Below are 27532 nucleotides of genomic sequence, written 5' to 3'. Positions count from 1 at the left end.
AGTACCATATTAATCTAACAGCTTTTAATTTAAGGTTTGTGTGTGATTGTGAAATTACCATATTTACACTAATAGCAAATACTTAACGTGAACTCTCCATGCAATTCAAATGTTTTCCATGAGTGATGCAAACAGTGACCATTAACATACTGTTCTGTTCAGTGTACAAACGCACATACAGTTCTTAAGACATCTGCAGGACACATGATTGCTGTCTTTCACAACCTAGAGTATATAGCCAAGGTAGGATCTGTCCTAGTTTTAGGGGTGGGAATCAACAATTACAAGGATATAACTGATAATACTATGATTCGGCAATGCTCGAAATATCACAAGATAATTTTCTATAATACTTTACGGCATCTGTTCTACTAAAGAGGATAAAACTTCAAAAATAAGCGAATACCAGGAATTATGTATTTATTAATGTCAGTTTCATTAACCAGATTTTAATCGATGTCCTGATGTTCATAATGCACTCGGTTTATTAAACAAATTGATCAAAATAAAGTATATTGGACAAATATAATCCGCTTTTGGTGGATTTGTGAAGGAAAACAAACAAAAAAATGTTTAAATGTGATATAAATTGCACAAAATTGACACTACATGTCCTGTGAAGTAAGTATTGTGGATGCTCATATTGTGATTCCAATTTTAAAAGGATATAATGTGCTTTTCTACCCTTTATCTTATCAAAGCGTTCTTGACACATTCTTGGTTCAGTACTATCCTATAAGACTTTGATACACCGTTCTAATAAATATCAATAAGCTCTTTTATGAAATTGACATTTTTCACGTAAATGACAAAATTTTTTGGCGATAATTATCAATACTTACAATGACTGGACTGTCAAACATGATGCTACACCATCACTGTAACAATAACACAATGTTTTTCTATTAAAAACAATACTCCCGCAACGTTGTGCGACAAAGCAATGTGCTTCACAGACAAAGAAAAAGCATGTCGAATGTGTGTGTGTGTAGCGGGACTGAGTGTGTGCTGCAGAAACAGACAGCACTGCGGAGCAGTGAGCAGAGGCAGCCTGCTGCAGTGGACCCAGGAGTTACACTATTCATTACTATTCCCCTCACACACACTCACGCACAAACACACAACACACACACACACATCCACACTCACGCCTGCACGCACACCACTGAAACAGTAAGCAGCTGGTTTACTACTACTACTGAAGAAAGAATAACCAAGGTGTGCACAATATTGTCGTTCTCTCTCTCTTTTTTTCTCTTTTTTTTTCACGCACACAAACAATCATCATATATTTGTCTAAGGATAATATCTAAATGATATAATACCAGATAATAAGATACAGTCAATATAAATTTGCTGTTTCATGAATCAGCTCTCCATCCAAGGCCAATATGGCGCATGGTGCGCGAGAGCTGCGTCTGAAATAAATTCTACTCCAGCATGTGTGTGTGTGTTTCTGCGTCTGCGTTCTGAAAAACAGAGTGCCAAGCTCTGCGCTCACGGACAAGCCTCTGAGGACACACTCATCTATTTTTCAGTGCACTCTGTGTGTGTGTGTGAGTGTGTGTGTGTCATCTTGGCTTGCTTATTGAGGTGTGGTCATATTCAATTCCCTCTGACCAACAGAGCACAGGCCACAGCGGAGGGGCTGGGGGTGAGGTGGGGGGGTTAGGGAGGTTTTTTGGACTGAAAGCATGAACTAGAATCAAAGCTTGTTTCTAACCATGACTGTGTGTGTGTGTATGTGTGTAAGAGAGTCTCTGTATATGAGAGTTTGTGAGGTCAAAGACTGCCAGGCTGATGAGTCATGAACAGCAGCTTGATGCAAAAAGAGAGAACGAGAAAGAGAGAGAGGAATGAGGGCAGCAGCCATGCTGTAAGTGTGCCCTTGGCAGAGCAGTATGTCTCCTCAGGGTTGGGCTGAGGTTCAGACTGACACTGTCTCCGCTAGCCAAGCCTGCTAACAGCACAACTGGGTGAAACACACACACACACACACACACACACACACACACACTCTCACACAAACACACACAGACATAGACACATTCTCTCTACTATTTCCACTGTGGTCTAGTGCTTCATATCTTTCCGATGACCTATTTTATGATTTCTTTACAGCCAAAAGATAAAGAATAGTAATCAATCATCAAGGATGCTTTGCTAAAACTGCAGGAGCTACTTAACCCTTCATTTAATTAATCAATAAAATAGAATTTATGTTTTATATTCTCCAATATTCTCTAAAATAAAAACGATTAGTATTTTTTTCCCCAGATTTTTAAATATATACACCTGCTACAGACTACTAAGGGGAAGCTGCTAAATCCAGCTGCTATCCAGTCACACTACACAGACATATACTCTCCACATGTACATTAAAGTGTATTTTGTACACATTTACATAATTTCATTGATCAAAACCTATGAAACTTCATATAATATGCTGAAAATTATGCTTACCTCAGACAAAATGACTCAAAACAGTCAACACACAGCTCTGGAAAAAATTAAGAGACGGTTTCTCTTGTTTTGCTATTTATAGGTATATGTTTGAGTAAAATTAACATTGTTGTTTTATTCTATAAACTACAGACAACATTTCTCCCAAATTCCAAATAAAAACATTGTTATTTAGAGCATTTATTTGCAGAAAATGAGAAATATTCATAAAGTTCAGAGTTCAGAAATCAGTATTTGGTGGAATAACCCTCATTTTTAATAACAGTTTCATGCATCTTGGCATGTTCTCCTCCACCAGTCTTACACACTGCTTTTGGATAACTTTATGCCACTCCTGGTGCAAACATTCAAGCAGATCTGCATGATTTGATAGCTGTTATCATTCATCTTCCTCTTGATTATATTACAGATGTTTTCAATTTGAAATTTGACTGATTCACAGATGAGAACTGAAAAGGCATAGTACTGAATGACACAGTGACTAAGATAAAGGGCAAAGACAGTGCTGAGTTCTCCTCTGTGTAATGCACTGTGCTGCTTGTGTAATGGTCAGGACCTTTGCCTTGTTATTACCTCAAAAATAATCAGGGCCTTTGCATCAGCAACCCTCACAATCTTTGGCAGATTTCTCAGCATCACAAGCAAACCTGTACACCTCGTCTGAGTGGAGCAGCGAAGACTGATTGAGCCTTCACCTGCAGCACGGTTCTAGAGCTAGCCTTCCCTGCCGTGGCATTTCCCTAGCGGCTTCACACAGCTGTTTGGGTTCCAAACCCAAATTCTGTAGAAAATAGCGCACTGCTGTTGCTGGGAAACCACGGCAGCCAGATTCAATAGGGAATAGGTCTCAATACCTTTCTTCGGATAGTGCCTCATCAATCAGATCCTGGTACTTATCTTTCTTCAGCTGGGGTGAAACCTCTGGACTATCCTTACAAGGCTACCACAATGATTCTCCTGCTTTTAGAAAAAAAAAAAAACAGTGATTTAACCCAATTTAAAAGACTCAAATTCAAACTTAGTACAAAAGCTGCCACATAATTATCACTATTTTATAGGGGTGTAACGATACCCTCAGTTCACAATGTTTTATTCATGATATTAGTATTCTTATTTGTTCTAAATATCATTACTCTCAATATATTTTGAAACAAATTCTTGATTATTGAGTGAAGAAAATTGACCAATGAATCTAGTCATAGTTTAATCCAACAATAAGACAACAATATGATGGATGACTGGTGATGTGACCGTGTGGAAATGGGTTGTCGATTGATGCCAGGTCTTTTTAACACCTATTAATCAGACACTGGAGCTGCATTAGCTATTTCAACTATTTGAGAGCCTATTATCCATAATGTATTTTCTAATTTTCACATTGTACACGTTCCAATATGCAAAGTAATTGGAAAGCAGTATGTAAATTGATGAAAATTGTTACCTCAGGGTGCAGCTTGGGAATGCCCACTCCTGTATATGTTGTGAGGTGTTCTCTTGTTAGTCAGGTTAAACATTCGCCATTGTGGCAACCAGGATGCCCCACACACATATTTCACAAATCAATGCAGCCCTCTTCAGCTTCATTGGCACATAGCAAAAGTCATGGGACAAGGTAATAATGCCTGCCCTATAACATTCTGCATGCCAGAGTATACTGTCACATTTTAGCGTGTTCTAAATCTATGACAATTTATGATTTGAATCATGCTAAGTAATATTTGTAAGTAAAAGGATAAGAGTGGAAAGTGCTACCTAAGTGCAGCCTAAGCGCTGCCACTATGTTTAGGAAATCGCTGGTTCGAATCTTGTTCATGTAGCTTGCCATCTGCTACCAGAGCCCTGAGAGAGAGCACAATTGGCCTTGTTCTCTCTGGGTGGGTAGATGGCTATCTCTCCCCACATCACTCCAAAGGATGATGTTGATCAGCACAAAGCGTCTGTGAGCTGATGTTTCATAAACAAGTTGCTGCGTTTTCCTCTGAGCGCGCTGGCTACCCGGCAATACTGCATCAGCAGCAGTTTGAAAAGAGGCGGTGGCTGACTTCACATGTATCGGAGAAGGCGTGTGTTAGTCTTCACCCTCCTGGTGTTGGGGCATAACTAGTGATAGAGAGAGTCCTAATGAGAGGGTTGGGTAATTGGCTGTGTAAACTGGGTAGTAAATAATAGAAAAAAATAGAAATAAAATTGTATATTAAAAAAAAAAAGAAATTTGTGGTCAAAAATCAAACACTATATCAACATACTATAAATTGCTAATGTTAGCACGATAATATACATAATATTACACCAGAACATGCCTTTTTTAAGGCATACTATGGACATTGTCAGCACACTGCAGGCTTTGTTATAAAGACAGCATAAGTAAAATATCCTGTTAAATATAAATCAGTGCATATACTCATTTTAAAATGGTACTCTACATGTTACTCTAAGTATGTATAAATGTGGAATTTCTATATATTTTCTATCAGTACCAACTAAATAAACACTGTGCTACCTAAATAACACTGTCAAAATATTGTAAAAATGATAAAGCATTGTGGAGATGTTATATTCTTGCCATATTATTATGCATGTGATTCATTCAAACCTCTTATAATTAAGCACTGCTGTAAAAGGTTTTCAGTCATGTAAGCATTTGCAGAGCGGAGCTGATTTTACAGCAGTGATGTGACTGCAGCAGACTAAGATGCTGCTTCATACTCTCTGCGCTCGCTCTCGTTCCCAATCATCCAACCCACACCTCCTCCTTCAAGCAGCACATGTTGCCTAGCAACCGGATGTGAACAGCGGGGGGCTGAGATTACAGGAGCATGAGCGGCTGAGTGCTGGAAGAATGTATATATGTATCCACACACACACAGTTATATCAAAATATTTAGACCGCCTTCTTGTTTTTATACTCCATTTTTATTTTAGGAGACTTAATAAAAAACTGCATCTGATTCTCTGATTCTACTGTATTATTCTCCTTTTACTCTGTTCTACAATGGTCAGGACCCCACAAAGCAAGTATAACTGTATTTTGGTGGCGTGTCTTTCTCAGCACTGCAGTGACACTGACGTGGTGATCGTGTGTTAGTGTGTAAGTGGATCAGACACAGCTGTGCTGTGTAGCACTAAGCTAACACTAACACACCACCACCTTGTCAGTGACCCTGCAGTGCTGAGACTGACCCACCATCCAAATACAGTAATACATGCTTTGTAAAGGTCCTATGTGGTCCTCTGATGATATTCCTACAAAACACACTACAAAACACTCATATATGTCCAGTAGAGTTAAAACACAGTGGCTTGAATAACCTTCCAGCAAGACAATGACCCTAAACATACAGCCAGAGCAACAGTGGAAGGGTTTAGATCAAAGAGTATTCATGTGTTAAAAATGGCCCAGTCAAAGTCCTGACCTAAATCTTATTGAGCTTTTGTGGCAAGACATGAAAATTGCTGTTCACAGATGCTGTACATCCAACCTCGCTGAGCTTGAGCTGTGTCGCAAACAGGAATGAGCAGAAATCTCAAAAAAGACATAACTCAAAAGATTTGCAGCTAAAGTTGTAGCATAAGGAGGCTCTACAAAGTGTTGATATAGGGGGGCTGAATACTTTTGCATGTCACACTTTTCAGATTTTTATTTTATTAAAATAAAAAATAAAAAACTATTTATCATTTGTGTTTCACTTCCCAAATACGTGCTACTTTTTGTTGGTCTAGCACTTATAACATCTGAATAAAATACATTTCAGCCACTGTAAATAGACAGTAAATATACAGCTCTGGAAAAAATAAAAGACCACTTAAAAATGATGAGTTTCTTTTATTTTACCAAATTGAAAACCTCTGGAATATAATCAAAAGGAAGATGGATGATCACAGGCCATCAAACCAAGCTGAACTGCTTGAATTTTTGCACCAGGAGCATAACGTTATCCAAAAGCAGTGTGTTAGACTGGTGGAGGAGAACATGCCAAGATGCATGAAACTTGTGAAAACCAGGGTTATTCCCCCAAATATTGTTTTCTGAACTCTTACATCTTTATGAATATGAACTTGTTTTCTTTGCATTATTTGAAGTCTGAAAGCTCTGCATATTTCTTTTTGTTATTTCAGCCATTTCTCATTTTCTGCAAATAAATGCTCTAAATGACAATATTTTTATTTGGAATTTGGGAGAAATGTTGTCTGTAGTTTATAGAATAAAACAACAATATTTATTTTACCCTAACATATACCTATAAATAGCAAAATCAGAGAAACTGATTTTAGAGCCGTAGAAACAAGGAGCTGGTGATAAGACTGCATATAAATGTGCTTTATATTTAACAGTAAGTCAGTAAGAGATGCAAACTTGAAGGTTTTAGAGGGAAGGGGGTGGGGAAATAGTGCTTTATTGAAAGGCCTGCTGCATGGACCTTGGCCAAATGTAATGGCTAAACGTCTATCCATCTAGTGTCACTAATTGGAGCCAAGGCCATCTGCTATATGAGAAATGTAATGGCCTTTCTGGCTGTACTGAGCACTCGCACTACAAATACACACCACAGAAACTGTGCTGGTCATGTCAGAATGATCACTCTATGAAGCAGCAGAAACATTACATTAGCTCTCATGTTACAGAAGATCCTCTGTGTGACCGCCACTGCGCCACGGTCACAGTTCTAAAGCAGCTTTTATTCACTCAGGTCTCCACTGCAGCTACATGCACAGATCTCAGGAACAGAGAAACACTTCTATACACTGATCCAGTACAGATTCCACAGGGACAGTGTAAGATAAGGGCTTGGATAATTTACTAACACACAAACTCACAAATCCACCCTAATGACTGCAGGTTGATGGACCTGAATATGGAGCAGATTATAGGATCAAAACAATCTGAATGGAGAGTGTTCCCAAAGGGGGTAGGCAGTGATTGTGCATTGAAGGTTTTTGATGGATAGAGGGTTCCATTACATTTTTCTATGAACTGAATACACCTTATATCCTTATATCATATCTCTGAGCTTAAAAAAACACAGCTTTCAAAATGCTGCTGTCCATAGACTGATGATCCATGAAGACCTGAAAATAGCAGTTTCGCTCATCCTCATACACACCCACCTCAGCACAAGCAGAGAACACAGACAAGAGAGTTTAGTGCTGCTCATGACTCATTTTCAAAGCTCTTCCGATCAAGTACTGTAGGTACTACTTTAAACTTTGGCTATGTTTGCATTTGCATTAAAAAATTACCAAATATTTGTCAAATGAAAATTTACTTTTCATATTCAACCAAAAAAGTGAAAAGACTGAATAATTACATTTAATGAACAAATGACTAATTTATTTGAAGTCATTTTGCAGTGTTTGCCTCTAATGTTAGGATTTTTTCAGCAGCAGGCACACACTCCTCTCACCCACAATCCCGGCACCCTGGTGGCATTGGGTATCAGCAGCAAGAGCCGAGATAAGGTAATAATGCTTGGTCTCTTTTTACTTAGTTTCCTATCTTTTCTCATACTGTCTGTTTTCCAGGGCTAGGGGACGTCCTTTTATCTTTGTACATTTCATTCACATGTGACTTGAGTAGCAATACTGAAGTAAATTTATGACTAAAATTGCAATGCTGTTAAAAAGTAAAGGTATGATGAGAATAGCATTAGTAAGGTACATTTATGGTTAAACATTCACTGCTGACGTAGCTAGATATTAGCTTACATATGTGACTAGAATAGCACTGCTGAAAGAAATTCATGATCAGAACAGCACCACTAAAATATATGTATTGTGCTTCGTTGGTAAATTACTTAATGTTTGCTGGGATGTTAAACTGTTAAATCAAATGTTCAATAAGCACTGTTTAATTGTACTTTAATAGATACTCTCTCAAGACATATATTAGCTGTATAATAATATATATATATTGTAAAACCTGTGAAAAACTTCGGTGCATCAATAATTTGCAGAGTGGAGTTCCTGCTCCAGTAGGGATCAAACAACACTAGAATAAGTTTTTATTGCATCACTGCTATGGACAAAAGGTTAAAAAAGTCACCGCAATTATTTCAGTCCAGGCTTTATTCATGTGTGCCTCTCTGCCTATTCATTTGGAAATTAATTTTAGTTGGGAGTTCTGGGATTTTTTTAAAGCTTTATTAGAATAAACACATAAAGACAGCTTCTTTTTTTTGTAGCTAATTACAGTTCCCACCTGAATGTCTGGAGGAGCGATGTGAAGAGGAGGAGAGAGGTCAGGACTCGGGGCAGTAACACTCTCAATGTTCACACTGGGCTGAACCTGAATCCAGAGAAAGAGTGTCCTTTAACAATACTGCAGAGGAAACAATAGAAAGAGCATGTGCTCCCTCCATCAGACACAAACCCATTAGAGAGATTAAATTAGCAGAGGCGGCATGCTACGTAACACTGAATAAACATCATCACCGAGCACAAATGTCTCAGACTCATTCAGTCTGGAAAGCGTGATAATGTTATCCTCTTTAAACGCTCACCCATCTTCAGTGTAGCAATAGAGGCACACCGCTGTGGGTCAGGTTGCCAGGACAACCCAGCTGCAGACCTTCTCCTACCTGTATCTGGAGCTGTGGAGTAGGTCTCCTCTGCTCAGACTGCACTTCCAGCAGCACTGTGTTGGGCTTACGGACAGAAGGAACCACTGTAGGGGTGACGGCGGGAGTGAAGGAGGTGATCACAGTGGCCGGCTTGTCACTGATGATGACTCTTGAAGGCAAAGGCGCCTGGCCGTCAACTTTGGGCTTACCTACAGAGTGAGCACAAGAGAATAACATGTAATTATTAAAAGTGGCTAGAATTTTAATTTGTTGTCTTTTGTGTAAACGAAAAAAAATAAAAATCTCTGATTGTGTTTAACAAGCCAATTTACAGCACTGTTGTTACACCTCAGAATGAAACGCACTGATATTCCTTTTATGGAGGGAGGGCTTGTGAGAGGCTCTTTATTATTGGCTGGACTAGAGAAGGCTCTTATAAGCTGTTGAAGATCAGTGGTTTAGTTGCTCTTCAAGATGATCAATCAGATCAAGCAAGACAACCAGTATAATCAAGCTTGACTGTGATTGTTTGACCAGAATGCGCAGCACCACAAAGACCAGCAGAAACAAGTTGTTTGACGAGCATCACTAAGGTGGTTGACAAGCATTACCAGAAAAACCAAGTCGGTCAACCAGCATGAACTGTACGACAAATCTTCCAGGATTGTTTTCGATGGACACAGAAGAAAAGGCATGGTAAAAGCCAGCATCGACTTTTAATAGCTTGTAATCTAGCACAGATATTTAGCACAGTGCTCACCACAGCTTTTGCCTTGTCGTTGGGTTCAAGCATACCTTCTGTAGACACACACAAAGGAAAAGCTGTGGTAATAACACTTGGTTTATGCAGCAACCCAAAGCACTGACACATCAAGTTTGATATTTATCAATGGTGTTAATCAAATATTTGTGATAAAAGTGTACAGTTGAGAAATTCTTCTTTCTCTTGCTGTGACTTTTGGCATTTTTCCACTGCAAGGTACCTACACTGTTTGTCTCTACTCAGCTTTGCCAACTTTGACTATGGTTTTCTTTAGTGGGCTGGCCACATGCAAATATTGAGGATATTAATATTGGGGCGTGAACAGAACAAGCCAAGACCTTTATTAACAGTATTGGAAGTGACCAGTTTTCCAACCCTGATTTGATTCATCTAGATTTTTGGGGGAAACAAGACACACCTGGACACACCAATGTTTAAAGCTCATGGTACATCACTTCCATGAATTAAACTCTTAAAAAATAGACTTGCATTTTAGGGGCTCTTTAAATTAATAAATCAAATCCAGCTCAAACAGGCCTCTAGCTCAGACACGGTAAAGCGATATGACCCAGCCAGTATGATACATGAACTATGCGATAAACAAAGCCATGAAAGGAAGACAGGGCTTTGCTAATCACAACGACAATCAATTTTTCTCTTCCTACACCACTGCAGCGAGACCCATTTTTCCAGACTCTTCCGCAGAATACGCCAGTGGACTCTCTTTGTGGAAGTGCTCCTCCAATATGAGCGTGTTCCTGATACAAACCCTCCCTGAAGCGGTGCTGAAACCTCTCCCCCGTGACACGAATGAGATAGCATCATAGCGCCATTTACACGCAGCGAGAGGTGCTCTCACGTGAACAGGATATTAAACACAGCCTTTCCCCTGCAACAGCTGGAGCTCACACACACACACACCTTGCCGTTACTTTACCTCACAGAGGTCATAAAGGACATCCACACGATTCACACACGCTGTTTCAGATCCAACATATATACACACATGTACATTCATACACATCTGCCAGGCTGGGAGTCCTGCCCAGCTGCATGACTGGCATCTGTTCAGTAAGGGGGGGGGACATGGAGACAAAGAGGTTCAGCCAGGGTGCGTTGGCACAACGGGTCGGATTTCGAATTTCTGGCTCTCCTCTCCATAGGTTAGCGGTCACACGTTCGCTCGGCCGCACCATATTAACGGCCAACGAGGAGACGCACATTTGCATAAATCTGTAGGCTCAGCAATCTGTTTTTCCAGCTCTCTGCATGGAGCCGGGCAAAACACAGAGTAGCTTTATGATTTCCATAATTTGGCTGAAGGGCATCCAAACGGTGGCTCAGGAGCAAGAGGCTCTGACTCATCTGGAATGCGCAAATATTTCTGATGGAAAACACGTGGGCTGTAGAAGTTGTAGAAGCGCCAGTAAAGAAAACATTAAGAGGGAAGAGAACTCATTTGCATTCCCGTATCTCCTGAGTGGTGGGGAGAAAGGGGGGGGGATAAAATCGAAATGGACAGAAACATAGCAACTGCATTTATTAAAAGCCATTATGAACTGCTGAAAACAAACCAGACACATAATGCACAAGAAACAATGCAAGCAATGAGGAATCGGAATACCTGCACTACTGACAATAAGAACAGTGTTACTGTCTATTCAGATCAGAACTCCAGCTGTGCCATGAGCTGATGCTCTGTTCCTGCAGATTCTGGGCTACAGGCCGGTACATTAGGCTTGCAATAGTTCACACTTTCTCCTTGTTTAAGGCTGTCTGACTGCAATTAAGTATAGCCTGTATGCTTACTTGGTTTATTCAGCTTGACTTCTGTGTCTTCACTTCTCGTTAATTTCTCATTAAATACCAGTGCATACCACTTTACTTTACAGGTGAGGAAAACCCCTCTTAAAAGATTATATTACAATTTATTTTAAAGCATTCTTATTGACTCATTCATCAAAAAACTGAACACAATATAAAGAACAACTGACAGATTTTATTTTTTATTTATTATAGAAAGTATTTGATCTATTGAGCTAGATTTCTTAGACTCCCACAATCCATTTTTTGCACAGATTTGATCAATTAAATCAATTATCAATTACATAAATACACATTATAATCTTGAGGATGAGGAGAGCTTTGAAAATGGTTTGAATGAACACAGTGCAAGAAACACCTATAAGCATTTACACAAAATGCAAAATAAGATCACCAAATATATGCAAGTTTGCATGCAGCTGTGATCAAATCCAAGCAATCATTCTGTGGAATTTTACTGATCATCACATTTTGAAACGTGGCGCTGCAAACGCACAATCAGACCCCAATCACACTGTAGGAAAGCTCCAATCAGTAGAGGCCGGCTTGACGGGAACACTCTCGGATCTGCCATGCGGAACTTCATAAGCAGATTTGCAGGGAGCTGCCTGCCATACTTGGCCGGCGTCTGAAACTCGGGGCACTTTGCGGATGTGCCTGCCTGAACAGCTGCTGCAGATGAAAGCCTCTCTGTGCTTCCCTGGGGGGCTCTGCCAATCCCACTGTCCTCTCCGGGGAGCCGCCGAGCCAGGAAAATAGGGCAGCTCTAAGCTCCAGCCCTACAGAGTGTCACCAAGAGGCACAAGAGGGCCAGGCCAAACCTGCTCCCCTCTCACTCGCAGCCACACTACATACACTGCAGCACAGTCTGCAAAGTTATTAACGAGCCTGGAACTTTCCACCAGGGCTTCTCTCAGACACACACACACACACACTCAGGCACAATGTGATGTGAAATAGGACGGCCACCACGGCTGAAGTGAGCAGACCACTCTGAAGTGTCTGAAGTGGCATGTGATTAAACCACCCGAGGAAACTTCCAGCCTGAAACTTCAGCCAGATTGGTAACAAGCCTGATATGCTGTAAGTGTCCTCTGCAGATGTGGGGTATTAGAACAGATATCCTGATATCCCTCCTCTCTCTGCAGGAGTGGATAAGAAGATCTCACAGACGACTTCAGCTTCAGCAACGAGTCTGGGAAGCTTAAGTAAGTTGCATACACTATAAAACTATTTCACTTAAAGAGAAGAGTTTGGTAAAAAAAAAAAAAAATCCAATATAAACAATTTTCCAATTGCCCCAAAATGTATCAACAGCCAAGTCATGTTTTATGCACTTTAGAGATAAGGCTAGTGTTTCTAACAAGTCAGGGAAAAGTATGCCCACCAATTAGCATTGTGAAACATTGCTACACACTGTATGTAATATATGTAGGCTTGTTTTTAATCTAAAATAAAGCTAAATATTAGGTAAAATATTAGGTGTGAGCAGCATAATAGCAATACCATACAACAAGGTATTTAAAAATGGTAAAAATTGTATCTCCAAAAGAAGATGGTATTCAAGTTGTGTCTAATGTGTTGAATTTCTGTTCTTTGCCTATCCAGTGCACCATGGCCAATATAGCTATTTTTATGTGCATTTAAGATTATCACTAATTGAAAACAGAAAACAGATGTGGGGAAAAAAACAGTTGAAAACACCCCTAAGACCATTCACTCGGCTGTGTGCCCTCAGATTTGTGACAATTTGGTATGTTGTGGAAAATCTATATTAACTTTCAATTGTTAATTTGGAATTCATTTTTTAATCTTTGCAAAATATTTGGAATGCAAAATATTGGGTAAAATTGCAATATTGTTTACTATTAAGATATAAACTGTAGTATTACAATTTATTTATAAATTTATTTTTTGACCAGAAGTCATTGAACCAATATTTCACTAATTTTAATAAGGCCACAAATCTAAAGTCCTGCTGTTCTTAGAAAATCCTGAGAAAATTATTCCTCCCCAGGAGTAGTCAATCAAGAAAAGATCAGAAAAGCCAGAAGGATACTGGAACAATGTTTGGCCAGATGAGGCTAAAGCGTTATGTTTAGAGAATTAGAGTTGGAAAATATATACTGCAATATTGTTTACTTTTAAAATATACGTACTGTGATATTACAAAATTAGGAATTTTCACCAGAAGTCAATGATCCAATATTTCACCAAATTAATAAGGCATTATGCGTATTTATGGTTGGTGTAAAATAAATGACACTGGGCAGATATTTACTGCTTCTTATAGAAGTCATGAAATGAGAACAGTACAAAAATGTTATTTTCTATCAAGCAGCCAATACACTGTGACATTTAATTAAACATGTGTAATGTAACACTGCATGTCCTGCAATGCAAACATTGTGAGGATGATGCTAAAACATTAAACTGCCGATTTATTGCAATTTATTCTAACAATAAATTACAAAAATAAACTGAATCCTGGTGTACATTTGAAAACATTACACCTTAATCTTTCATACATTTCATTTAGCTAAAAAGCACAGCTGCAAAGAAATATTTAAGAGGAATCTAAACACAGGACCACCTGTTTCTCATCTACCTAACCACACTACTGTCTCCATATATAGCACAGTATGCCCATTTAACACACACACACACACACACACACACAGCAGCCATTTCTCCTTTTAAACATGTCTTCTACAATAATCCGTCTGGGGAAGGACGAGTGACTCGTGCTCATGCTAAATGAGAGAAACTTGTTCCTCAGACCAGAGCAGAAAGTGTCTCTCTCTCTCTCACTCTCTTATGATGACGGGCACTGCATTGCAGATGCGATTAGAGGAGGTTTTGTTCAGAGGTCAGCTCTGCTGCCAGGCAATAACAGAGAAAATGGCCTCCCACTGTTCCAACAACCTTATTTCACTCTGTGGCATCCAATTCAATTTCTGATACTGTGTTGTATTCGGAGCACTAAATTACCACCACGTTACAGTTGCTGTATACTGAGGGATTAGCAAAGATTTTTAGCAAATTGTTTAGACCTGTTGAAAAAAAGCATGTTTAATCAATATTTTTAGACCAGTACAGAAATTACATATTGTTTTAATTTAGTTGGAACTGAAGTAAAGTGCAGTTCCTAAACCTAAAGTAGTGTTTAAAAGTTTGTGGACCCACCAATTCTCAGTCACTTTTTTAGAATATAGAAATAAAGAAAATTCAAGACCATAAATACTTTTCCCAGTAGTTGTTGACCAATAAAAAGCGTGTAACAGTCTAAAACAGGGGTGTCCAAACTTTTTTGTTGGGGGCCAGAAGGAGCAATATATTTGAAGTCACGGGCCACACTCTGTAATAAAACAAATAATAAAATATACCACTTTAATTAATACTTTTTTTCATTTACACACCATTTTACTTGACTTACTATCTTTATCTTTGACAGTGTTGTGTAAACTAAGATTTTTCAAAGTGATGTTTAATTTCATGATGTCTCTTAATATTAAACTTCTTAATTACAGCAACTTTTAGACTCTTTGGGCCGTTTTTTTCTGCTAGAAATGCGCACCCTCTCCGCTTTCCGTCTCTTTGCCCCGTTTTTCTGCGCTAGAAATGCGCACTCTCTCCGCTTTTAGACTCTTTGCCCCGTTTTTCTGCGCTAGAAATGTGCATCCTCTTCGCTTTTAGACTCGATGGACCGCTTTTCTGCTCTCGAAATGCGCACTCTCTCCACTTTTAGACTCTTTGGCCACTCTCAATTTGTTAATGTACCTGAGTTTACAAATAGAGGAACACTAAACATCTGCAGTTTACTAAGAATCACATGGACATACCAGAACGATACCGAAACAGTATTTTTGTGAGCAGATGAGGCTAAAACTTTATGTTTAGAGAAAACACTGCATTTCAGCATGAAAACCTTATCCCATTTGTGAAACATGGTGGTAGTATCATGTATCTGTGCCAGAATTGCTTTTCATCAATGACAAAACAATGAAATCTTCCCCAGAAGATTATGAAGAAAAGTGTCAGGATATTTGTCTGTGAGCTGAATCTAAAGAGACCATGGGTCACGCAGAAAGACAACCTTAAGCATCCATGTTGTTCTACGAAATAAAGGTTAAATAAGAATAAAGTTAAATATCTTGCAATAGCCAAGTCAATGTCCCGACCCTAAATTCAAACAAGGAAAAGTCTGATATGTTTGTGTCACGTTTTTGATTTGGTTCTCCTTATCAATGTTCAGAACTTGCTTAAAAATACAAAATAGAATGCAGATATAAAAATTTTAAGCATTTTCAAGCATCCCTGTAAAGGCCACGGTCACTGAAACTAGAAAAAAATGGATCAATACTTTAAAGTAATGGCAATGCTGTTTGCAAATGTTTTTAAAAGGCTATTTGCAGAAAGTGCTCCAACTCTGGTTTGTAAAGCAGATTTCCAAGCTTTCATACACAAGGATGGCCTGGCTAATAAGCGCAAATGCCTGTGTCAGTACAAGGTCGGTTGTAAGACGTAGCTGTTGGTGATTTGAACTGGGGAAATGAGAGTGGAATAGAGGGCATTAAAGTCCCTGACAGTGAAGTGATTAAAATAGCCCAACAGAGGGAGGGAGGCTTTAGAGGAGCAAAGACTCAGCCATAATTAAGAGCTAAACTCACACAGCTAAAATGTCTGTCTAATTAAGTCCATTCTTTAATGCGGCCGTGTGCTCAGTGTCAGCCATAGGAAGGGCGGCTTTATGGTGGCAGGGTGCTGTCTGGGTCAAGCTGGTGCTACTTTATTGCAACATGGACAGAGTCCATAGTGTCACTGCATTCTGCAGGCAGCTGAAATCACTGCTTTCATTAAGAAGCAACAAGGCCTTGCTTTGAATGTTAAATCATAACAATGCTAAAGCCCTGTCCACATGTATCTAAAACTATGTTAAAATATTTCCATCCACACAGAGACAAAAAAAACCTGTAAAAGCATATAAAAACTACCTCATAAAGAGAGTCCTAAAAACTAAGAAGACAGAGAAGAAAACATAGAGGTACAATCACTAATTACACACCACTACCTATGCAGTGTACTATTTAAGTCACAACATTACAAATACTAAATTATATACAGTGTCGTAAAAAAAGTATTTGCCCCCTACAGATTTCTGTTGTTTTTGCTTTTTTGTCATGCTGATATTTTTTCGATTATCAAACAAACTTTAATTTCAGACAAAGAGCACTTTTTCAATGATAATTTAATTTATTAAAGGAAAAAAACTATTCAAACCAATCTATCCCTGTGTGATTGAAGTGTTTGCCCCTAAACCTAAGAACTTGGTTATGCCACTCTTTAAAAATAGTGACATTTTTATACTAATATCAGTCTTTGCAATGTTGCATGTTACTTTACAGCATTGTAAAGTGTAATGACCTGCTAACTGCAGTTCAGCTACTGACCTAGTATTAGAGTCTTTGTAAAACGTGAAATCCACCGGAGATCCTATGTAAACCTATGTAAACACACAGAGGTGTGTAGTACAGGTCCAGAAAGTAAAAATTTACTGGTGGAGCCAAAGTGGGCGGGCCATAAATACTAATTAACGGGTTGACGTAGACATGGGTGCTTTTCCTAATTAACTCGTTTTTCGGAATGTTTTCTTTTACTAGCTACTGCAGACAATGGCGGTTGAGGAGCAGTTTCATGTGCAGCATGCATATATATCTCAAAGAGACCTATCGTTTTTCACAAAGAACAAGAAAAAATGGATTTAAGCAGAAAGACACCTTTAAAAGAGGAAAATTTTAGTTATAATCAGATTATGAAGTGCACATAAATACATTCAGTGGGCAATAATGGTACTTTGATGTGGACAGAAACCCAAAATACAGACAAAACTCTCTGTATATGTGTGGAAGAGGTCAATATCAGAAGGCCTTAACCTAATAAAAAATGTAAAAGAAAAATAAAAAAGGTGCAACAAGTGATACACCTTTGAGTCTTTCCATCAAGAAAGGGTTTTTAAAGCCTTTAAAAGGTTCTTTACACTCACACATCTTTATTACCAAACTGGTTCTCTATGGAATCAAAAGTGGTTCTTCTCTGGCACTGTTCAAAGAACCTTCTGTAGCACCTTTAGGGACATTCTTTAATTGACACAGTAATGTGACTGGAGCTGCAGGCCAGTGGAATCACCATCAGCATTCCGTTAACTTGTCCTTCACCTCCTCAGAAAGCATATGGTCAAAGTTAAAGAAGCTGCTGTGGAAAGGCTCTGGGGTAGAGTAGAAACTGGTGCTTACCCAGAGGAATAGCCATGGGGATGAGGAAGCCCGGCACAGAGCAGCCAGGTTGCTGCTGCTGCTGCTGAACAGGACCGCTGGGACTGAATAGGTACTGTGTCCCAGGGACTGCAGGCTGCAGCAAAGATGACGGATCCTGAGCTCCAGACATGCTGGTCTGCGTCTTGGAGGATTTCATCTTCACGCCTACAACAAAAGAATTAGGAATGGAAAAAAAAAGTGAGAAGGAAATAATGTGTGTTATAAAAAAAAGAGGAACAGAGAGGAGGTATTTACGAACAGACATTCTGACAACTTAATTGCACTGCTTTACTCATCATGTCTGTCTTTCATGGCATTTGCCATGAGCGAGCGGACCCACGGCCGAGCGAGCAGGCCTCGAGGACCCGCGGCCGAGCGAGCGGACCCGCGGCCGGCCTCGAGGATCCGGGGCCGACCGAATCGAGTCTACCTTAGCCTTGGATCCGCTCGTCCCGGCTCTGTTTGGCTCCAGCGCGAGACATATGTGCTGAGTAGCGAAGCGGACCCGAGCCTAGCCATTTTAATGTAGCCTTGCCTAGCCTAGCCTATTTGGCTACGTGCCTGTGTGGTTACGTCATCACGCACTGACGTAGCCCAGCTACGGGGGCTGAATGTGTTGAGCTCTGGGGCGAGCTGACGTCAGTAAAAAACGCCTGTCCGTGATTCTAATACATATCGATATACCACAAAACTGATATCACCGTTATTGAAACATTTCTTATCGCGATAAATACCGATATCGAATTATTGTCCAGGCCTATGTCCATTTAATATAAATGCATTTTATTACATTGCAAATTTATTAAAGAAGCTTTTCGCTTAAATTTTCTTGATTCTCTGCCACAGATCATCATCATACTTGGCTACTAGGATGTCTGCTTAAGGATGTCCTTACTGGAGGTTTTCCACTAAAGTAAAGTATAGACAACGAACATTTTATTTAAGTAAGTTAACAATGTATTTGTGCTTTGTTACTTGACGACTCTGCTCCTTACCTTTCACACTCTCGATCACTTTAGGACGGTGACCTTTGGATTTCGGACTGGGGGAACTGAAGCGGAGATAGGGACCTTTCTTCAGTGTGCGTCGATGGCCCTCATACAGAGCCTTCCCATAAATCTTCGCCAGGTACGCCTCATCATCCTCAGACTGCGGCACCACCGACTGAGAGAGAAGAAGCAACACAAGCTCAACCCCACAAAGCCGTCAGCCATTAGTGTAAAAGCACATCAGAAGAGGCATATTAAATGTGCTTCTGTGTACCGAGAGTATCAGGGGAGCATAAGCAGGAAGCAACATGCAAAACAATTTAAAACATCATCGTATGTCAAGCCTTTAGTGCCTTTAGTGTCAACATCCAAATCGCTCTCCGCTTCCTATTGTTATGTAGTCTGTTGTTTAGCCTGGCTGTCAGCACTCGCACGTAATGGTGTTTTCTGTCGGGCAATAAAATGACCTCGCACCTTACGTGGCAACCGCTCAGTCTCATGGGAGATGTTGCTAGGCTGGTTGTGTTTTATACCGACACCAGGAAACATGTGCAGCCATTAGTATGGAGCAGGCTCAGGCCAAACACAGATAAGCAGCACTGTCTCTTGTCTGCTCACTCTTATTTATAGCAAATCGATGTGGGAGGCAACATATGGGCGCTGAGAACACCTCATTTACTTAAAGCACAGCAGAGACAGGGCAGGGTCCTGAGGTGCTGTGTTTGCATCCAGATGGGCAGATTACACAGTGTTGCGAGTTTAGCCTCTGTGTTGCTGTCTGGATGTGTCGATAAGTAAAGCACATACACACACACACGCACAGACAAGTAAATCGCAACAAAGAGACGAGGAACCCAAACGCCAAACCGTGCTCAGATTAAGAATGAATGATAGGTGATCTTTGCAGAGAAAAGCGACAATGCCCCCACTTGCACTGCTCTCCTACACTGTTAACCTATAATGTTCCACTGCTCCCAGTGGAACCAGTGCGTTTCAATGACAGACTGTGCTGAATGCATTATGACACACTTTCTGGGCAATATGCTCCACGGAGGGCTGCAGTGTCTACTGGTATTTGTTTAACCAAGCATCACTACACATGATTTCACTAATTAGGCTCCCTTCTTTGTTAGTTAAGAGAGCTCATTAGTGAAATCAGGTGACTATGAATCACTCACAAAGCAAGTAAGTGAGAGCTCATTGCACTGAGAATGTCTGAGAGTGTAAAGGCCAACACGCTCACCGCTTGTGGATGCTCCTCAGCTGAGTTTCTGAGAGAGGAGCTGAGGTGCTGGTTGGACGGCTGTGTGCTCACTGCCTCTGCTCTGCCCTGTTGTCTTCTTCTAGCTACTTCTGTTGCTGTTGCTGCTGCTGCAACTGCAGTGGCTCTTTTCCCCCCTCTTCCAATCTTTACGCTCCCTCTCCCGGTGCCAGGGGTGTTCCTGCTCCTACTGCTCTGGTCTCGCTGCACAGTGCTGCCCGCTGCTGCCCCGCTGATTCTCTCCACACCCTTGGACTGAGCAGCAGAGCCGGGGTGCACAAGTTCATTCTGATATATGAGGAGACAAAACAGCAGAGCTTTATTACACAGTGCAGCAAGAAGTGACAGCTTAAAAAGAAAATTTTACAGGTGCTGAAAAATAACTGATCTACGGTACTTAACATCATTCAATGTAATTTATATATACGTATATATGATATTATTTTGATATAATGTATTTCTGATATTTCAATATCAGAAATCAATAAATGACATTCATTACTGGTCACATTGCATGAATTGGAGGTTTGTAGATACAGTCATCTTTAATGGAATTTCTTGCAATTTTTAAGCTGCTTTTATATTGTTTATGTGTGAGATATTAGCATTACATTGTATCGAATGAAATAAATAAATATTATATGATAGGGATTTTGGTCATATCTTTCAATCCTAAATATAACAAACTTAAAGGGATGAATTTATGTGTTTCTTCTTATTATTATTTACTTATGTGATGCTGTATTTGACAAAACATCACTTTTGCTTTTTTTATTACTGAAATGGGCATAGGTAAAAAAAAAAAAAAAAAATGTGTGAGCGCAATACTATCTGAGTTTTGATTTGCTGTTTAATTGCTCAGTGGTAAACACACACATACATAAAAAATGATAAATGTATCTAGTACTCTAGAACTAGTATATATAGTACATGCTATATAAATACAGTCCCACTAATATAAATTATATAGTACTAAATTAAAGATCACAATTTGTGCTTTAAAGTTGTACACTCAATGTATGTTAGACATTAGTCGCATTACTACACATTTCTTAACAGTGCTGATAGAAAGCCATTGTAATCAGAAATACCTTGACATATAAGCATTTTATTAACAAAGAAACCTGCACAGACATAATACACTGTAACTGTAACTGTACAGTATAAAAAAAATCACATCTGAACACTCCTAGTAGAATAGAAAACGGCGTAGGTTTTATAATTAAAACCAATATCATACATGAAAATATATAAATAAATAGCAGTTTATAAGATACATAAAATAAACAGTAGTATTAACTGAGTCAAATGGCTGAAATCTCTGCTGCTCTTTGTGGCAAAGTGCAGGTTTTAAATATAAAATTCCATTTTATCCAAAAAATGATCAACTGTATCCATCATGCTTCAATAATTCAAAACATCAGATATTATTTCTAGGGGCATTGGGATTGTGTGGTTGTGTGTACGCGGTGTTAAATGATTAATAGGCTGGGCTGTAGATGTTATGTGTGAGCTGAGCTTCACCTGTATATCCTTGCTCAGTGTGTTTATCCAGGCATCAACAGTCTTCTTTATTCTCAGCTCCTCGCTGGCATCCCTGCAGGGCAGAACACAGGCCAGGCCTTCAGCATTCAGAGGCAACTCTCACAAATCCTCACTCACACTGCTTTATTTCTCCACTAAAACACAGCATTCAGGTAAAAAAAAAAATCATTCTCAGCAGAACGATTGTCTTGGCTAGGTGAACATTCATCAAGCCAGCGTTGCGCCACTCTGGACAGGCTTTTGTCTTTTTTTCTGCTTTCTTGCTTTTCTGTAAAAGGGGCCAGGGGCAAGTTGTGAAAACCAGTTACTTTGGGCATAAACACAACACACACATAGTGCAGCCAATTAGCTCCTTCATTCATTCAGTTCACGAGAGCTGCAGATGACAATAATGCATTAATCACAATGAGGAGTGATATCTGCAGGCAGAGCTAATCTAAATGTGCCATATATCTTTTAGAGACACCCAGGATGCTCTAGCAACCCCTTTACAGCACACATTATGCTAATGCCCTGCTGTTTGCTGGCCTGTTAGCCTGTCTCTGCATCACTTATTGCAGTGAATAAATCACGGAGACGGAGGGGGAGAGAGTGACACACTCCATCCAAATGCCGCTCTCTCCCACTCACTCTGCGTGCGGAGGAGACCACGCCAGCAGCCAGCCAGCATGAAGTGTTCTCTTTCCTCTTTTACACTCTCGCTCGCTCCCTCGTTCTTCCTCGTTTTCCTTCTTTCTGTTTCTGCATGTGCTTCAGGGGTTGGAACACTTAACACAGGAGGGAACAAGTGGGCTGGAATTGGGAGTGTGTGAGTGTGTGTGTGTGTGTGTGTTTGTAAGAAGAATTGGGTCTGTGCCGTGGCACAGGGGGGACGACTCACACATGCACAGCGAGAAACACACTCATACACACTCTCCAATGTGGCTAGGGAAGCCCACCATTGGATCAGAGCATCTTTCATTTGGTCGCCAGGTGAGAAGGGCTGTTTCTGGGCAGAGCAGACACATTCAGCCTGTGTGCCAGACTGAAGAAACAAACAGCTGGCCATAGAGCACACATCAGAGCACAGAGCCTCCATTATCCACCATCAAACTACAGCAGTACACTTACTTATATGTTTGCAAGCACACACACGCTTACACAGGCCACCAAAAGTCTGGAAACCCATGTCTTTTTTGTACTTTGAGTTTGCTCACTGTCGCAAAAGTCAAATACAATGTTGTGCTCGGAACAAATTTGGGTATCTTAAGGGTTTACATGTCTACATGATACATGATACATTTATATGCTTTTTAATAAGGAGCCCAACCCCTTGTTGAAATATGAATGGGAACCTTTGCATAAGGCTGTACAATGTCTCCACACGTATTTTAGAAAATATCTGCATCATAAAACAACTATAGACAACATAGTGAATGACTGCACAACATATCTTCTCCATATTTACACTGCAATGTGCACATGCACAATAATCACAAGCCATGCTATATCAGGTGGTATGTCAAATTAAAACAAACATATCACTAATGCTACTGACTTTTTGTTTTGCTGTTTATTACAAATCTAACATTTTTGTATATTTAAAAAAACTTCTAATATTCCATGACTTGTAACCAGAGGCAGATCATATAAAACAAATTTAATCTATTTTATTCTGAACACATTTTGGATACACTGTGTGTATTATTAATATCATGGCATGTGGGATCACTGACTTCTGTTAAGTTTGGCAAAAAAAAAAAAGTAATATTGCAATATAAATTGCATTTTTTTCTGCAATATCATGCAGCCCCAATATATTCAGCATCAGGCAGTTAATCAAATAACTTGTAATAAATCTTTTCATGATGTTTCTCAAGAACAGAGCATTTCACACCAATTCACCCTACACAACCTGTTTATCCTAAAAAGCTGAATTCATTATAAAGAACACATTTATTTGCATTAAAAACATTTTGTAAAGCTGCAGGTCCCTAAACGTAATGGGCAGCGTACAAACACACACTCGTAAATCCCCACCCACCCGCTCTCTTGCTCAGCTGGCCATGGAAAATGGATGTTCATTGATCCCCCCCCATCTCTTCTTCCAAAAATAGTGCTCTATTCACATTCAGCCTCCCACTCCATGTCACACAACAAGCCCTCCACACATATCCACATATACACCCATGCACACACCCACAAAAACACACACTTTTGTTAAAAGATTCTGGCTCCCCATCAAAGAGCTGTCTGTGTGCCGCAGCGATCCTCCGCGTCTTGTCAAGTGTCTGCAGCGTGATGGATTCGCCTAATCAGATGATGCTTGAAGACACTCGTGATTCCAAATGGAGCACAATTGATCCGAACGCTAGAAATGACCTTCAATTAACCCCTAAAGGCTGCCCGCCTTTTACATCACCATGTTCCAGCTGAGGCCATTTGAAGCTCTTATTATGCCGAATATTTGAGCTCCTCAGATTGGGATGGGAGAAATAAGAGGTGGAAAATGAGCTATGAAGAGTTTTCCGCGCAACTGTGCTTTCACATTCTTCTCTCAAAGATGAAGAATAGAATGAGGGGTGGAGGACAATAATGATCTGGAGTAACAGCATTCTTAGACTTCTAAACCAGATAATTGCTTTTAGAACCATTTGCTAACTATGCTAGCAGTCTTTTTCAATGATAGACACTGATTATGATACCTGAAATACACAGTAAATACACTGAAATTAATGATTATAACTGTACATCACTAATCCCTGTGCTGTGTTTTGGTGGTTATTGAGCTTAACATATAATCTATATCGAAACAACTAGGCCTATTAAAATAACGCTTTTTGTCTAGTCTATATATTGTCCCAGAATTAACTGAGCTAAACAATATTATTGTTATTTTAAGGCTATATTGTGCCACTGATATAGTTAAAATTAAACAGCATAATGAATCTATTTACAGATAACATTCTTTTTAATAATGAGAATAAGAATAAATATCCTAAATAAATAAAGCTAAATAAAAAAGTTATGTTTTAAACACTTTGTGTTGGTTTATTATTCCCAATAATTGCCTCTTCTTGCTAAGAAAAATATAATACACAATTTTGAAGTCAGCAAAAATGATAGAAAATGATGTACCCATATTGTATGATAAGTGGAGACAGGCTTAGACATAAATTTTTATAACCTCAATTATGACTATTGTTTGGCACAGAGAGAGCAAAGAGAGCCCAATAACATCAATGATCAAATATGCCAACTTTGTTTAAAAACAGTGGTTTTATTTTATTTCTTTAGTAATTAATTAATAGTAACTAATCAATTAATATTCTTAATATTGAAAACTTTTTTTGCTCTTTATTGCTGTTTTAAAAATTGTAATTACATTACTAGGCTATTATATTAACTTTATACCAGTGACAAAAAATGGTCTTAAAATGACAATAATATTGTGTATTGCAATAATCTCTGAGACAATATACCATCGAATCAAAAATGACTGTGACAGGCCTAGCGGTGCTTTATATGTTACGATTTCAGATTATGAAACAAGGCTAGATTATATAGGAAAGAACAACAGCTGTGAAAGTGTCATTAGATCTGTGCTGGAGAGTAAAGTTGAGTTGAGAATGAATGACTTTGATGAAGCGGTTTAGAAAAGTGAAACTTCTGACACTCAGCAGCTGAAGATGGACCACCAGTTGTGAGGTCAACAGCAGATCTGGTCAATAACTGTAATTATTGCCACAGGAATAAAAGCAGCAAGTGCTCTTAGAGGAAGAGTTAACTCAAGAGACAAAGGGATAATGGAATAATCAGAGAGTTCTTTAATCTGCGGGTTGAACCAGGTGCCACTTCGAACTTTCCACATGAGTATTACGTGTCCTGTAATGCATTTTCCCACCAAGTTATGGCAAGCTGCACAATTACAGTGTGGACAATTTTAAAGAAAAATTGAATTTCATAAAAACATAATTCACCTTAAGTTGCAAACATTTTAAATGGTTCATTTTATTTTCTGGAATTATTTTGAACTACCTTAACACATAAATGTGACCACAACAAATGTGTAGACAATATGAGGAATATTATATAAATTTAATATTATTAATGAATGAACATGCAGCCCCTTAAAGATAAAACCGTATGAAGGTTGTGATGTTACTGATATTAATGGTTACTTTCTTAAAGGGGCGGTTATCCCAGGGAATTCTTGGACACATTTAAAAGGTTAATATTTGCACGAAAATAGCTAAATAAAAAATTTAAATGCATTTTGAAAAAAATGTTAAGAAACTAAATTTAAAAAGGAATGTGTTATTTAAACTCTTCTTAACTTAAAATAATAATTTAATTCAATAAGGCAGGACTGTGGACAAGGAAACACACACACACACACACACACACACACACACACACACATATATATATATATATATATATATATATATATATATATATATATATATATATATATATATATATATATATATATATAAGTACAAAAACAATTGAAACAAAATGAAGGCTAACATTTCTCTATATTTGTAATAATGTGTTAATTCATAAACTGATCTATATGAAATGTAAAGAACTCTGCTGCGGACACAAAAGGCATGGTATACTGGTATTAAACTATGCACAACAAATTTGGAAAATTTATTTTATTCATTTATTAATTTATTTTATTTATTTTTGTTGATGCTACTGATTTTACTACTGTTGATGTTCAGAGCAACCATCTTGAATTCTGAACTCAGGGTTGCTGAAATCTAAAATCCAATGATAAGGAGTTCAAAGGAACACTGCATGAACAAATCTTTTTTCCATAAATTTTCCATTTAGTAGTCATGCTAAAGCAGGAAAATCACCAAGCTAACCTTCAGCCCTCAGTTCCTCACCCCTACAGTACGAGCAGTGCCTCCAAACCAAAGCCAAGGCTGCTGAATTATGCAGTAAGCTTCATGTGATTTTCAACACAGGTGATTGCCATAATTACAAAGTAATTCAAACTTGGATCGTGCTCAATTTTTGCTCCAGAGAGAGGTGGGCTACAACTTTTTAGTCATGAAGCGTAATGAAGAAAAGGTTGAGAACTTTCAGGTTTTGCAAATGGCTTCATTAATAATTCAGTGAAATGGATGGCAGGGATAAAATCCTACTTCAGCCTCGTTTTGCAATGTCAGAAACCCAAATGAATGAATCCATCAAGCCGGGCGCGTAAGGCATGACGAGAAGCACTTCTCACCTCTCCTGCAGCGCGGAGGACAGCGGGGCGGAACCCGCCAAGACGAGAGCGGGGACGAGTGAGAGAGCGGGCGGCGGCTGGCTCCTCCATCCCTGCGACCTTTCAGCGGAGGAAAAGTTCAAAGCCATTACGGCAGGGAGCGTCGGCCGCATTAATCAGCATGTTTGTGTTTTCATGCTCACATGTTAGCAGCAGAGCTGATTGCACCTGCCATTTTGGAGACAATTACCATTGGGGCTGACATTTTTAACGGCGAGTTTGGATACCAGGCTGGATTTGAGAGGTGTCAGAGGGGAGCCACTGAGCCAAAGCCGAACTCCGTCAATGTTTAGACACGATGAGGCCTGAGGTCCTAAATAACTTCGACTGCATACAAAACAAACAGTTAAATGATCCCTGCGCACATCATTCAGGACTTTCATGTGCTTTACAATAACTAAACATATTCAAGATTGGCCAGGTTTATATCAGAGACTGTATTTATGTGTATAAGATTGAACATATGCCTCATTTCATTCCTATTGTGATTGTTTTTCCGTTTTTCTCCTCAATTTTCTCCTCAATATAACTCGGCCAATAAGCCTACTCA

General features: G+C 39.2%; 1 protein-coding gene across 6 annotated transcripts in view; it reads right to left on the bottom strand.

Annotated features, from left to right (window-relative positions):
- Positions 1–27532, bottom strand: part of kiaa0586 (KIAA0586 ortholog) — a 159531-nt gene that overhangs the window by 69128 nt on the left and 62871 nt on the right. For all 6 annotated transcript variants that reach the window (XM_007251920.4, XM_022672971.2, XM_007251921.4 and 3 more), the window contains 6 exons: positions 21696–21768; positions 20154–20459; positions 18917–19085; positions 17901–18086; positions 9039–9229; positions 8660–8746 (listed from right to left, as the gene is read on the bottom strand). In XM_007251920.4, coding sequence (XP_007251982.3) covers positions 8660–8746; positions 9039–9229; positions 17901–18086; positions 18917–19085; positions 20154–20459; positions 21696–21768 — 1012 coding nt within the window. The remainder of the gene's footprint in view (positions 1–8659; positions 8747–9038; positions 9230–17900; positions 18087–18916; positions 19086–20153; positions 20460–21695; positions 21769–27532) is intronic.

Source organism: Astyanax mexicanus, chromosome 14, assembly GCF_023375975.1.
Source record: "Astyanax mexicanus isolate ESR-SI-001 chromosome 14, AstMex3_surface, whole genome shotgun sequence".
NCBI lineage: Eukaryota > Metazoa > Chordata > Actinopteri > Characiformes > Acestrorhamphidae > Astyanax > Astyanax mexicanus.
This window is presented reverse-complemented; position numbering and strand designations above follow the sequence as displayed.